The sequence below is a fragment of the Taeniopygia guttata genome, chromosome 3 (assembly GCF_048771995.1).
Source record: "Taeniopygia guttata chromosome 3, bTaeGut7.mat, whole genome shotgun sequence".
NCBI classification, from domain to species: Eukaryota; Metazoa; Chordata; class Aves; order Passeriformes; family Estrildidae; genus Taeniopygia; species Taeniopygia guttata.
In genome coordinates, this window is record NC_133027.1 from 83,583,269 (window position 1) to 83,598,028 (window position 14,760).

The 14,760-nt window shown below is 44.2% G+C and overlaps 1 protein-coding gene across 1 annotated transcript; it reads right to left on the reverse strand.

Moving 5' to 3' along the window:
- Window positions 1-10,055: 10,055 nt before the first annotated feature.
- On the reverse strand, window positions 10,056-12,881 carry COX20 (cytochrome c oxidase assembly factor COX20). Its single transcript, NM_001245794.2, is given in 4 exon segments — window positions 10,056-10,571; window positions 11,029-11,092; window positions 11,222-11,336; window positions 12,781-12,881. Coding segments are annotated over 4 exon segments (354 nt in total). The 5' UTR covers window positions 12,814-12,881; the 3' UTR covers window positions 10,056-10,429.
- Window positions 12,882-14,760: the final 1,879 nt, after the last annotated feature.

The window sequence follows — 14,760 nt, forward strand, 5'->3', positions numbered from 1 at the left end:
CTGATCCTTTGCTTATTTTGGTACTCTATAAAATTATATAGTCTTAAACTAAAATATAAGAGCCTACACTTACTATGTGGTTGTAAAGCCTGTATTTCAATTCAAAAGTCTGGGATGTTTTGTTTCCAGTTTCTTTGCTGTATGGTGTTTAAAAAAAAAACCAACAAAACAGCCACACATGAGATGCTTCAACTCTCACACTCATAAAGGAGTATCCTGTTTCTATTAAAAATACTCCTCTCCAACAAAAGCTATTTTGGGAAGTTCAGCACTATCTGAGAAACAGAATTCAAAAAAGCTTCAGCACATGCTCTACCTGGGACACGTGTAGCTCAGAGAGGGGGTGGAAAAGTCCATATATGTCCCACTCATGATTTGTCACAGTTCAGTGGAGAGCCGTATATTCAGCCTGGGCCTGCCCACACACTGTTAATTTAGCTCTGAATATTCCTAGAGAAAGGATTTATTTTGCCATGTGAGAGTGGCTTTTATAGAGAAGCAGTTGCCTAAAGAATCACTAATACTAAACAACGCACATTTTGCATTTAAAAAGGACAATATGAAACTTAGCTGGTGGCTATAGAAAGGTGAGGGAGGGCACAGTTGTACATTGCCAAAACGAGAGGGCTGAGCCATCTGTCACGTTCAGTGATTTCTTGCAGCTTACAAGGGTTTGTTTACATACAGGAAAGTACTTGGACTAGAGCAGCTGAGCTGCTGGTGGCGGTGGCACAGATAGTGGCATACAACACTGAGGTTTGGGCTCATGTTTTACGGTGTTCTTAGAGTACAAACCGGGTCTGGCCTTTTCTACCTGAGATGGGGTTTCTTCATAACAGAGTACAAACCGGGATAACATGGGGCTTAGCTCTGTGACAACAGGAGCGCGGCACATGGTGCCGCTGCATCTGCTGGCAGCAGTGCCAGTGCTGCTGGTGGTGCTCTCCTTGCGGCCCTGTCTGATGCAGCTGCGGCCGCCCCATCCATCCTCAGCAGGCTCCGGCCGCCACGCCTTGCCCGAGGGGGCCGTGCACGCCGAGCTGCGTGTCCCGGGAGGAAGTGCCCGGTTAACAACCAACCAAACTCCAGCTGTACTTCTGCCTTTGCTAGTAACAGTCGCTAGGATACACACTGTGTACATGGAGGTGCTTCCCCGACACGGCGCGGTCTTGGCGAGGAGCGGTGTCCTGCGGGTGTCCTGCGTGAGAGGACTTTGTAAACACATTCAGCTGTGGGACATCAGGGGCAGGCTGTGGTTCTGGGGTGGCCTGTGAGATCCCTGTCCCCACAGCCGGCTCTGCTCTCGGGAGCTGGCCTTTCCTGTGTGCCGGCCTGCTTCCTCTGCGGCACCGGAGTACTCGGCACTGCTGCCACCTGTGTGCAGGAGCTCAGTGTAAATGGCTCCTGTACACGAGCTCCTTTCAGTGCCTACTGCAGGACAGCTCAGCAGCAGAGATTTTTAAGACGCTGTGCCCACTTATTCTGATAGCGCAATGAATTAAATCAGTCTTCTGGCTACATCCTGTACAGTCCAAGCCACTTGCATTGAAAGAAAAATTCTTACTCATGGTGTAAGCTACTTTTTTTTTTTTTTTTTTTTTTTTTGCAACACTCCAAGCACTGCTTTTAATAGAAATAGGTGATGAAGTCATATTTTAAGATTAGGAAGTTTCCTTGTCCATGTCCATGACCTTTTGAAAAACTAGGCCAGTGCTTTCTAACAGGGCAACCTCAGGCAAAGCCACAAGAAATCAAACTGAGTTGCAGAGACATTAAATACTTTGACACTTCTGCAGATGTTAGCTGCCAAGGGCTGGGCTCTTCCAAGCAAAGAAGCATGCACACACTGTATTTATGAGCTAGCAAGGGAGGAGTATGTAGAGCTGGAGACAACTTGGCCCAAAGCACTGTGGAGGATGGGGAAAGCTCCAGGCTGTCAGAAGAAGCTGCTGAGGAGCGCATGGAAACTCAGAAGAGCAGCTTTGTAACTCGGATGTGTACAGCCCAGCTGCGGTGAAGTTAGAGCAGCGCCTCTCTCACACTGGCAGAAGCATCTCCCTCCCAGGCAAAGCCCCCATGCAGGTAGAGAGGGGAAGAGGCCTTCTCTTTAAACAGTGGCAGAGTAGTGGTTAGTTCTGTGCAGCTTCTCTGCATTGCTAGGCACCAGCCATCTCCTCAGCACAGAAGGCTTCTCCAGAGCCGGCCCTTACAGGGAACTGGCTGAAATCAGGACTTGGCCAGCAATTTCTCTGGATGTGACTCTTGCCTTAGTTTGTCTTTCTGCCAGTACTGGGAGTGGCAGGAGGATTCAGCAATGAATTGGTTGTTATGTAAACTTAGCTGCAGCTTAAAAAAGATGTTCAATGTTTGACATGTTGTCAACATCAATAGCAAAAAACAAAGGCAAGTGTAAAAACCTAGAAATACAATTACTTGTAGGTGACTTGATATGCAAGTGTTACTTTAGAGCAGGTTTTTGTTATCTCTTCTGGTTTAGTAGACAACCTTTGATCTGCAGAGTACTTTTGGTCCTAGAAGTTACTAAAAACTTTGGGTAAAACATAGAGATGGGGAAAATAAATTAGTAGGTCTCAAAGGAGGTATTTACTTGTAATATCTTTTTCTGAAAGAAGTGACACTTGGAGTTTGCTCACATTTGGGGTTTGCTGAGAAACAAGACTCAGAAAAGTTTAGCTACCAGAGTCCACATACAGCATCACGTGCAGGTTGTGAGCAGCAGAGCTGTGTACCAAGGTCTGGCACCTCCAGACACCGCACACTTTGTCGTCTCTGCTGTGTGCTCCCTGCTGCTGCCAGAGCACTTGCGATGCTGTGGGGCCTCCCACCCAGCTGGGGAGTACTGCATGGGAGAGAACAATTCCTGAAGGCAAAAAGGGATGCTCTTCAAAAAGGCTGTCCTCGGCATGGCACTGGGCTTTTCCTGCCTTACAAATTATCTGTGTCTTTGTAGGCTGCAGAATAATAGAGATTTGCTTCTGGACATGGAGTCCATCCTCCTACTTGTGACAGGACTGGTACCTGTGCTCAGGTCAGCTGCAGCTTTATCTAGATGATGCTTGAAAATCTGCAAAGGGTGGAAATTACATGGCCTTTCTGGGCTGTCCAGTGCACTGCCCTCAGAGTAAACCAGGTCTGTCCTCCTGCCTGGCCTGGAGCCCTCAAAATGGAGTTTGTGGCCATTGCCCTGCCCCATCTCCTGCAGCTATAAGGAGATGTTTGCCTCCATCTTTGTAACTGTCCTGCAGATAATACTTGGCTCTTATTAGTTCACCCCACAGACTATATCCAGCTCCTTCCACTGTCTCTGCAGAGGGCAGGCCTTGAGCTCCGTAGACACTTTAGGAGCCCATCACTGGAGTCTCTACAGTTTTTCTACATTGTTGTTGAGCAAGCCCAAAGCTGGGCAGCAATATTAGATGCACTGCTCTGCACTGGTAGATCCCTGCATCCTTGCATTCACTGACCACATATTTCGTGATGGATCCCAGACTGCAGGCTCCAGTCTTTTTGCAGACAGAACACTCTCCTGGCCCACATTCAACTTGGCAGCCACTGTAAGTCCCATCCTCTTCAGCAGGGCTGTGATTCAGCTAACTGCTTCCCAGCCTCTAGCGGACACTCCATTAGGCAAGCAGCTGCCCTATGAAACAACAACAACAACAATAATAATAATAATCTAATCTATTGTTAAATAGTGAGACAAGCACCTCAAAAAGAAACATTATTTGTAAATTACTTGTACAAATTAAATGTCTTGTGTGTTCACCCTATTTAGTCTGAGAGACCTTGGAGAAAGCAGCTGTGATAGTTCAGTAAGAACTACTTCAATACTTAAGTATCAGTGAACACAACATTTAAATGTCACTATCTGGGTATTTGGATTCCAGACCTAGGACAGTCTATCAATCACACCTTTTGCATGAATTTGCCTGCCCCTTTGTTACAAGGAGAAGTGTCTCCTGTGTGTAGCAGAGCCCACCAAGCATCACAGCAGCTGCCAAAGCTCGAGATGACTGGCTGGTTCCCGTATGTGGCTGCAATAAGAACTGCTTCCTCCAAAGCAAAAGGAGGTGGGAGCAATCACTGTGATCCCGTGCTCCAGTCCGCAGGGCTGCACGCTGAACCCAGCCCTGCTTGGCACTGAGAAAACTCCAGTCTGCTTGGCGGTGGAGAAGGTGGTTGGATGCCGGGAGACACTTCCTGAAAATCAGCGGCTCCCGGACATTCCTGGGAGGGGGCTGCTGTTGCTGCTGCATCAGCGGCTGCGTTGGCACAGCCCCAGGATATTTATGTGCCTCCACAGCCTGGCAGCCGGCCAGTCCCTTTTTATTTTTTTTCCTTTAAGGAAACACCCGCAGAAGGGAAATGAGAGACTCCAACCGTTTCTTTCAGCAACAATGAAGAAAAGTTTTCAGGAATGATCTTGCTTTTATAGGTAGTTACTGGCTTGAAAGGTCCATTATTTACCAAGTACAAGTATCCTTCTATGGTTCCAGAACAAACCAGCAAAGATTACGGTGCTGAAAGCAACTGAAGGGCTGGTGGGGGGAGGGAGGGAGTGAATGGGTTCCTCCTTGTATCCTGGCTGTATTCCAATTAGCATGGATCCCACTGGAGGCCATCAGTAGAGGGACCGTGCTGCTGCTATATCATTATCTAAACCCCTCTGAATTTTTTCCGGTTTGGTGCCGTACCGGGAGTGTGTGACTTCACACAGAACTGTGGTTTGTGGCATGTCACAGCATTCCAGAACGGTGGGGAGTGTGGCTGCACGTGTGTGTCCACACAGCCGTGTGCAGGGGCATACCTCACTCTGCTGGAACCCAGCAGCGTCTGACGGAGCAGCTTCCTGGCCAGCTGGTCACTCTGTGACCCACTTAGGTGCTCTCGAGATAAGTCTCTGGGAGAGCACAGGTGCGGGCGACAGAGATGTACAGACTGATGTATGGTGTCCCCAGTAAAAGGATGAATGGTGTCAGAGAAATTTCTGAATAGAAATTAATGCTGACGGGCTTTCGGGAAGGAGAGGGTCATTGTACTTGTTAGTGGGTGTAAGAAGCCCTCTATGGTACTGGTTCAAGGGAACCTTGTGAGGTTTAGGAAGAAAAGGTTGAGCTCTTTTTATCCAGCTGGGAGTCTCAGAAGCAGTAATGGAAGAATATGACACTGGGATACTATCAGAGCTAAGAAACTGAGCAAAACAAGTTCTGTCATGGCCTCCCAGTGCTGCCTCAGGACAGCCCTCAAGGGCTTTAAATACTGGATGAAAGCATCATCAGCACAGCATGTAACAATCACTAATATCTCCAGATTTCTTTGGGGGATCTGAATAAGGTACTTTCCTCTGTATTTTGAGGAACAGGCTGTCAGAATTTTTTTTTTTCTCTGTATTTGCTGTGAAGGACTCCTGCAACAGCCATTTGTGGAAATGTATCAGCCCAGTAATAAACCCATTATTGGCTTTTCATCTTCAGAGATATTGCTACTATCTCAGCCAGAGCCTGAATATTTCCTGAAAGGGAGGGGTAGTAGCTTCCCTTTAACTGCTTAAGTAACATAACTAAGCGCAATGGCAGATGGGATGCATCTCTCATCCTGTTTCCACAGCATCTGCAGCATCTGTGTCATGTCACAGTGATGACATGGTGGAGAAAGACCTTTCACTGTGGCCACCTGGCAAAGGTAAAGGTGGTAAGAACTCTTGACCTGGATGACAGAAAGCATGAATATCAGCTAGAGCTGTAAAGCTTGTAAGTGAACTCCAAAGACCTGCCATGCATGTATATGCAGGATTGAAGACCAAGGTGTGTAATGGATAAAAGCACACTGAGCACCAGAGTTATCACAAGGCATTTGCCATCAATAGGAGATGAGGATCTGTTGTCTAGGGAGAAAATTCACATTGGCTGAGAGCACACCTCCGGCTCTTTGTTACAGCATTTGACAAAATAAACAAGGAGTTTAAAACATATGCAAAGCATGTGCTTCCTTCACTCCAGAGCAGGAAAAGGGGGAATCTTTGTTTCTGTTCAGTAGATCACCATTCTATACAATCTGGGTATTTCTGGAGCTTTGGCCGTCTAAACAGAAAGATCCCTGCCGTGGTAATTGTCCACTCCCATGGTACATTTTAGATACTGCCAGAGGGCTCCTGGCATGTTCAGGAGAGTTGAGGGTTTTGACGCACTCTTGCTCATGATAGATGACAGAAGCTGGCAGGATTAAAATAGCCTCGGAACAAACTGCTCTTAATCTTGAAAACAAGCAGACATAAGGATGCCATGACCTATTCCCGAAGAACAGGCAGATTCCCTGCTGGATGGCTCTCAGGCAAACTATGAACTCAAGCAGAAAAAAAAAAACAGTGTGTGAAAAAGAGGGGACCTATCCTTAGTCAGGGTGCTGTCATGATCAAAAGTCTGTGTTTTCCTCAAATCGTCATCCAAGGTTCTATCTCTCATTACCCTCCTCTTCCACCACCCTTTGAAGGTTTAGCAGCTCTATGTGTTTAATGTAATATTTTCATTTTTAATGTAAGAAAGTTATCTGTTCCAAGGCCTTGAGTCACATTAACTAAAACACAGTTCCACTTCTGATATGGAATTAGTTCTTGGTTCTTCACTTATTGGGGAAAAAAAAATCCAAGTATCATCTTCTTGAGCATCTGAGTATACTGCAAAACTTTGTTTTGATCAGTTTTCCAAGGCAAGAAAAATGTATTTGTTTCAAGAGTTAAATGGAGCAAGCAAACAACTTTCATGGGTAAGCACTGAGCTCTTGAGCTAAATGCCTGGATAGGAACAAGAGAAGTATGGGAATTAGTCTACTAAGCTGGAGAAAATATTTTGCTTGGGAGCTCATTACAGCTGAATTCACACAGTACTTCATTGTTACCTGGATTGCTTATACCAGAAATAACAAACTTACTTCCTCCAGACCCAAATAAAAAATCCTTACCAAAAGCCAGGCTCAGTGACAAGATATGACCTTTCCTTTGCTGCACTCAATGACTTGGGGTGGGCGGTGACACACAGAGTCTGGAAGCCTGCAAAATGCAGAGAGGGCCAACATCTCCCTAAAATTTCTGCTTGGATAGAGGTAAATGACAAGTCTGGGATGGCAGCCTGTGCTGTCACCTTCACAAAAGCTCCTAGGTTTTGAGCCTGTTGCATTTGTCAACAGCTGAAGGACATTTGCACCTGTGAGAAGCACCTAAGGCACCTGGTCACACGCAGCTCTGGGAATGGGGCTGGCAATTAACCTTAGATCTTCAGGTTTCAGCCTGGTGCCTCCCACAGTGACTTCCCTTCCCAAAGCACTTGGAGGACACACCTTGCACCAGTGGCCTCTGGCCACTGCTGGAGTCCCAAGTGTGCGCTCCTGCTGGGGGAGGCTGCAAATGCCTTTTCCCAGACTATCACTACTGCGGGGAACAGGAAGAGAAAGGTGCAGAGGAGCAATGGGACCACAAACCCATCTCTCTATTTTGCTGGTGGTTTAGGTTGCTTTAAGGAAGGATTTCCCTAAGTTCAGGGATAAATAAAAACTGCCTGTCAGTCACTGTTCAGTGACCAAGTAAAAGAACTGTCAGTAAAATAAACAGGGTTTATCAACTTACAGTTTGAAGCTGCTATACTTAATTCTCTCATTTTTTATGGTTTATTCTGAGGGGGCTGAAAACCAAGTGGCTTAAAAATTACTTTTTCTTTTCCATCTGAGTAACTGTCTGGTAAGTTTTAATTTAGGCAAAGCAAAGCAAACTATCATATCTGTCATTAGCTGAAATTCTTTTACATTTCAAGTCTGATAATAAAATACAGAGGTGTGCTACGTATTTCCACCAATGACTTAAGAGTTATGAAATTAGCAGCAACAGATAAATAGGGATACAACTCACTAATTTAAAAAATACTTATGTAATTGTTTTCAAATGTCAGAATTACTAAATTAACAGAAGTTTTTGTTTTCTTGTCAATGCATCCTAATTTATGACAACTAATAGCTTTGAGATTTTTTGTTTTATGCTGTCTCTCACTCTTTAATTGGGCTAACCCATCAGTCACTTTCAATTCACTCTCCATAACTGGCACAGAAGCAGTTGGAGCCAGCACTTCGAGGAATTATGCCACACTTTTTCCCCTCCATGTTTGACCATGAGCATTCTTCCCTCTGCTGTTGCAAGCCCCCCTTTCACACCAACAGAGTCCTGCTCACTGCTTCCTTGTCTTATATCCTTGCCATGCCCTATTGGGCAAAGGCCTCGACTTTCAGTTAATTCCACAAGTTTTAGTAAACACTAAAGCTCCAATGTGCTGGCCAGGCTGCCTGCACATTGCCTCTTGCCCAGTTTTTCTGTGAACATCTGGCATGCTCATTTTACACTCTGCACAGTGAAGCAGAAGTATTAGATGGGTTATCTACACAACACAGATACATCTAGCATTTCACAGTTATTGCTAAAACTGTGGTTATGCTGCTATTGGGCTAATATCCTTAAATACAGTAACATACTAACACCAATTAACACCAGAGAGGATTTAATGCTGCAATTTTCACCAGATTTTTTTTACTTACACAGTATCATAATGCTACTTCTATTTTCTCGGCAGTCACAGCATTTGTGTTTTGAAGGATGCCATTATGCACATGCTAACTTCTCACCCATCAGCACAAAACACCCCTCACTTCTCTCTCTACAACTAACTGGTCTGCCAAAGAGTAAATTTTCATCCCTGTCCTTTTGTTGCCTAAACCCCACACCTGACCTATGACCTCGCAACCAAAAGACCCCCTGCTTAGGCTGCACTTTCTTTTCTTAGGTCAGATAGGGAAGAACTCAACCATGTATTAAAACAGGAGCTTATTAAGACCAGCTTCATGGTTTGCTCATTTTCCCACTGCTGCTCAAAGGGCTTTAAGAAGCAACAGCTTCCACCCCAAAAAGAAGCAGTGTCTCACAACCCTTGGCCCCCCACCCAACACAGAACCAGGGGAAACACTTTTCTCTTCTGAATTAGTTACCAATTAACTTCTCAGTTTGGAATCTGCAGTGAGGACAGGAAGTGTTTCATTGCATTAATTCTTCTGAAGACTTTTTATATAAAATATTGAAGTCAATGTCCTCAATAAAATTTATCTTTGTTTCCTTCAGAACAAACATGAGGAATAGAGGGGCAAAAAGGAATAGGAGTATATAGGTTTGTTTTCTTCCTATAAGAAGCTAATCCACAGAGGGTAAAGTTTAATTTTCTCAGTGTAAATAGCACGTTTGTTTAGTGTTCTCAAGTATATTTCCAAATAAACAAGTGGAGCAATACTGCTGTTAACATCTGGATTTTCAAACCTCCCTGCACCAATGTGAGTTAACAACAGATCACAAACTCTCTCAGACTAAGTACAGGGTGAGGAAAAGGACTGTTTTTGCTTAGTGACATGCCTTTAGACCAGAAAGTGCTTACAGCATAATAGACTATAAATCATTATATGAAAAAATAAAAACATTGTGTCACTCATGCAGGCAGAAGCAAACGAGTGATATCATCACTCATCCTTTTACCAAGATGCTGTTAGACCTAACACTGTATTTCCAAATAAGATGGTTTCATTGACATTATACTGGTATTTCTTTTAACTGAAAAATCACTGTAGAACGTGCCTTTAAAGAAAACAAAGAAAGAAAAAACAAACATTGCTACTTACAAATAATGTAGATTATAATTCCACAAATAGTAGGAAAGTGTCTTAAATCGCAAGATTTTTAATGAAGTAAAAAATTATAAATTATTTAGTTACGTAGTTTAGACTGCTCTGAAGTGTGATTTTATTCACAGTTTCAAACAGAACAAAGATGGAAATCCTTCAGCTTCACAGCGTATGTATGTTATCTGGTTATTCTGCAGCTACAATCTTACAAAGGCTGCTGATTATCACTCACCTTGCACAAGCAAAGCCTTCTCCTACTGTTTAAATATTCCTGTTTTACAAACAGCACTGTTAATAATAGCACTGAAGGACACATTTACTCAACAGGTGATGGAAATATTTTCCTGTATTTAAATGAGATGTAATTACAACTCTGCTAAAACAAACCACACTCTGTTTAATAATGAAAGTTAAAGCAGTCCCAAATCACTGTTGTTACTCCTCTGAGACCCTGAAGAGAACACACCAGCTCCTAGATGTTTAACAGGACGTCATTCCAAATGTGTGCAGTCACATACATACATACATTAAACAAAGCAAGGCTTGTACCGACTTAACAGATTCACTATGTATTTCCTGCTCACATTTGCCAGGAAAACCATGATTCACCAGTTTTAGACACCTCACAGGCTTGCAGTGTAGACTGACTTTTTTTTGGACCACCTTTTCCCAAAGATGTATTAAAGCACAACTCTTCCAGAGCAACCTATGAATCACTTCTTTCACTGCCAGTTTGTTTCTTTTCTGGATCAAGATAACTGCCTTCAAATAACATTCTGTTTTTCATTCCTTCTTTAAGCATTCTTTGCCGGATCCTTTGCTGGGCCAAGTTGTACCTGCAGTAAAACCTAGAGGAGGGGATGAAAAGGAAACACAATTCCCTGTTTTATATGAGTGGCAGTATCAAACCAGAGTCATTCAGGCAGCTGAAAAGTTGCAACCACATGGGATGATGCTAGTAAAATTAAGCATGCTGCCTTTGGAATTAGGACACAAGGATGGGGTATGAAAAGGAAAAAATAGTTAAGAAAAATGGAAATAAGTGGGGGATTTGATAGCTTAGGATTGAAGAAACAATAGGAAGTATTTTAAATATATATATATATATAAACAAACATTCAAACACAGTGAAAGGTTTTCCTTTCAAGAAGATAAATATTTTGGGGAGAAGGAAGAGGACACTTTGCTAGGCAGGTTTTTACTTTGGTTTCAAAATCAACATGAAACACTGTTTCTGAAAACTGAAACACAGAGATCAATTCAGCCAACATAGGCCTGTCAAAATTGAAGAATCATTTTACATACCAGTATCCTAACATTGTGCAAATATAGCTACCAACTGCAACATCACAAGATCTTCTAACTCTACCTGAAAGAAAAACAAAAAATCTTCTGAAAAGTTATGTACGACTTCCCATTATTAATAACACCTAACAGCAAACAGAAGTTTTTTTTCTTGCAAATAAATATATAAAATCCAAAAGGAGTAAGTACTTACTAGTTGCTAAAAAATGTCCAAGACCCATAACTAAAGACCCCAAGGAGCCATAGAGCACTGAGTCTCGTGCACATGGGATATTTTTAACATCGAGAAATCCCAGGAGTTTAAAGGACTGTAAGACAAAACAAAACAAAAAACCCATAAATTAAAAAAGTCACTTCTGTAGAAGTCTATGATGCCAACTCAACTGTAAAACTGACTTGTTATCTTAACAGTCAAGCATAACCAGTTGAGAACTTACTGCGTCCAGGGTTATAGATGATCAAAAGTGAACAGATATATTAGGGATGTTTTTGGAAGAGTTAACTATTAATTTATATAATATAGTTTTGCACAAAACTGTTGATCCATCCTTTCCACTGAATAGTAAAAATTAACTACTTCAGTCTTTACATTCCCCCAAAAAAGGAAGGTATAAGACCCTTAAGAATCCAGGATTTTTATTACATTACAACAAACAAGGAAGGTTACAATCAAGTATGCAGTTAGTCATGCCATGTAATTTTAGTACCTGAAGCAAGTAAATGTGCTTGAAAAAATTTAAGTTACTGAAGAATGAGCATGTAGTAGAGAACCTTATACTGAATAAGAACATTTATAAACGACTAATTTATGTCCTGTGGTATACCCTGTGTCTAGGCAGGGGCTGGGCACATGGGTGAGGGTCAAGGGGCCGCCCCTCAATAACACCTTGCACCTAAGCACACTGTTCTGCTGTCAATCCTTTGGTCAGGGGCAGTGCGAGAACACGTTTCAGTCTATTGTGCTTAAATCATTAGAGCATGAAGAATCACGTGTGCAACTGTACCGAAATTCATCAAAGGTGATAGTTTTATTTTCTTGTGAAGGTATTCCAATTGGTCAAAGCAGATTTTTAAGATGGAGTACTACAGGACTGAACTGCTTGTGGAGGGGTGACAACTCTGTGAGAAGTCCTTGTGTCACTGTGGTGATGGGGATGGCATGCATGGAAATCCTGGAAATCCCGAGCCTTAGTTTTATCCACGCTCCCTAGGGACAGCCATCAGCTGTGCCTGCGGACAAGCGGGACAGAAGGAATGTGGTTTACGTTGGTCGAACCTCCTAATGAGTAATTTCAAGTGCTCTCACATGGAAAAAGTCACTTGATATGTTGCTGTTGTTGGCTGAGAAGGTATCCCTGCTACATCCATGCAGCGTGATGCATTCTTTTAAAATAGGGTCTCACCTGTTGCCGGGCTGGGCATCATGTGTTATATCTCTGACCACCGGCCTCACGAACCCTCCAGTCTCACCGCGGTGTTTCGCCCACCGAAAGACCCGCGGAGGGAACACAACCAAAACCTCGCTCCACCCGCCTGGCCCTGCAGAGCCTCAGTTCTGCCCGAGGTTTCCGTGTATTGTTCCCCAGTTATTTCCTGGGGCGGCGGGGGACGGTCACTGCTGCTCTGCAATGACCTCCCGTGTCCCAGCGCGGAGCTGCGCCTGCCGCGCGGCTCCTCCTCACGATCACGATCATTCTCCTCATCATCCTCCTCCTCCTCCTCGCCCCTCGCCGCGCCCCCGCCCTCCATTACCTTCTCCGGCTCAGAGTCGCCCTCGCCCGCCATGCCGCGGCAGCGCCTCCCCGCCCGCACCAGCGAGCCGGGGCTGCGCCCGCGTACAGAGCGGCGCCGAGGGGAGGCCGCTCTGCCCGCCCCGTCTCTATGGCGCCCGCGGAAGGGGCGGGGGCGGGCGCGCCGCCGCCATTTTAGGTCCCGGCCGAGCGCGATTCCAGCGCGAATCCTTTGTTCGGCGAAATGGGTCACGGCGCGGGGGGCGCGCGCGCGGGCACGCGGCCGGGGGGGCGGGGCGCCGGCGCGCGCCCGGGCCGGGCGGGGCTGAGGGCGGCCTCGGGAATGCATTGCGCGGGCTCCGGGAGCTAAAATGGTCCCTAAAATAACGAGGAAAAGATGACTTGTGCAGCCTGGCGAAAAGTCCCCGTGTGGCAGCGAGAATCAGGAGGTGGAGGAGGAATTTGCTCTGGAAAACGGCCTCCTGTGAGGCCGTGCGGAGCAGCACCAGACATAGCCCCAGCAGGTTCAGCTGGGGTAAGTCTGTGCTAAACCACTTGGACATGCTGGAAATTACCCCTTAGGTGTGTTACTGTACCTGCAGTAAGGATGAGAAAAGGTAAATAGTGCCAAGTGACTTAGGACAGAGGTGCAGTTCTCCCCGATACCATAAAAATATATTTTGCTGCAAGAAGACATTGCTCTCCCCGCTAAGTAGTGAATTACAGGGCAGGTTCCATTTAGGACCTTTTCTATCTAAGCAATGAAGTATAACAAGGATGAGAGATGTATAATACTGCTCTTTGATCTAAAAATAGTGTGTCCTGACTGAGGAGGCATGAAATATCTTCAGACCTTGTTAAATATTATTATGTGTTTGGGGCTTTTTTTAATCCTATGTTAAATAAAATGGGCTTTTTCACACAGTGAAATTTATGTCCATTTGGATTTTCTGTTACTACTTTTTTTCTTTCCTGTATTTGTGGGATTTTGGAAACAATGTACACAACTAATGTGCACGTTTAGCTGAAGAAAGTGCTGAAAAGTGCTATTGCACATTTGCATGAGCTATTTTAAATTTCCCATGGATTAGAAACAAATCTCAATCCTTCCCAACAGTCCCAATCTATCACTGTTTTGTCATCTTCATAGACATTGCAGGCAGAGCTCTGAACACACTGATTCAACACTTGGTATCCATTTTTAAAAGATCAGTAGGAGTCACTTGAATTGTGAGTAGTTTGCCTTTTAAAAAAATAATGTATATTATGTACGTAATGATGCAAACATAGGACATTTGCTATATGATGCAAAAACCAAAATTATTGACATAATCTGCCCTTGGAAAAGTTTGTAATGTCCAGTTTTATTTTAGTTGGTTTAAAAATTAAGCAGTGACAAATACTGAGGAATGTAGGAAGAAATCCCAAGAGAATGCTGAAGTCTGAAATTAACAAGAGCACAGTGGTGAAAGAGATGCTGCTTTTGCTGCTAATGAGGTGGCCTGGTCTGCAGCAGCTCATATTTTGAAGGAAAGAATAGAAGGATATTTTTGCTTTAAAAGAATTAAGATGGTGGAGAGCGAAGTATACAAATAGAGCCTCTTCTGTCTAATAGTCAAGAATAGGCTAAGGAGAAGTACATAGTTTTCCCTATGTGTCATTTATCCTTTTCCCAAATACCCAGATCATACAAATTACACTGCAATAAAAAATACCATTCTAATTTTTCCCCCATCTCCTTGGTACTTGGTCATTACTCTGCTTAACTGCTGCACTTCACAGCTTGTCCTTCAGAAGCTGCTCCAAAATAAATTACTATTACCCTTTGTTGATTTAGGACGGGGGTGCTAGTTGGTGCTTCAGATGAGTGAAGCTGCTGGAGCCGGAGCCTGCTTAGCTTAAGAGAAGAGGAACACCAGGGATGGCCTGAAGCTTTCCCTCGTGTCCCATAGGGACCTGAGATGCCATGTGTGCAGAGGGCACGAGGTGATGTCCTCCAGCA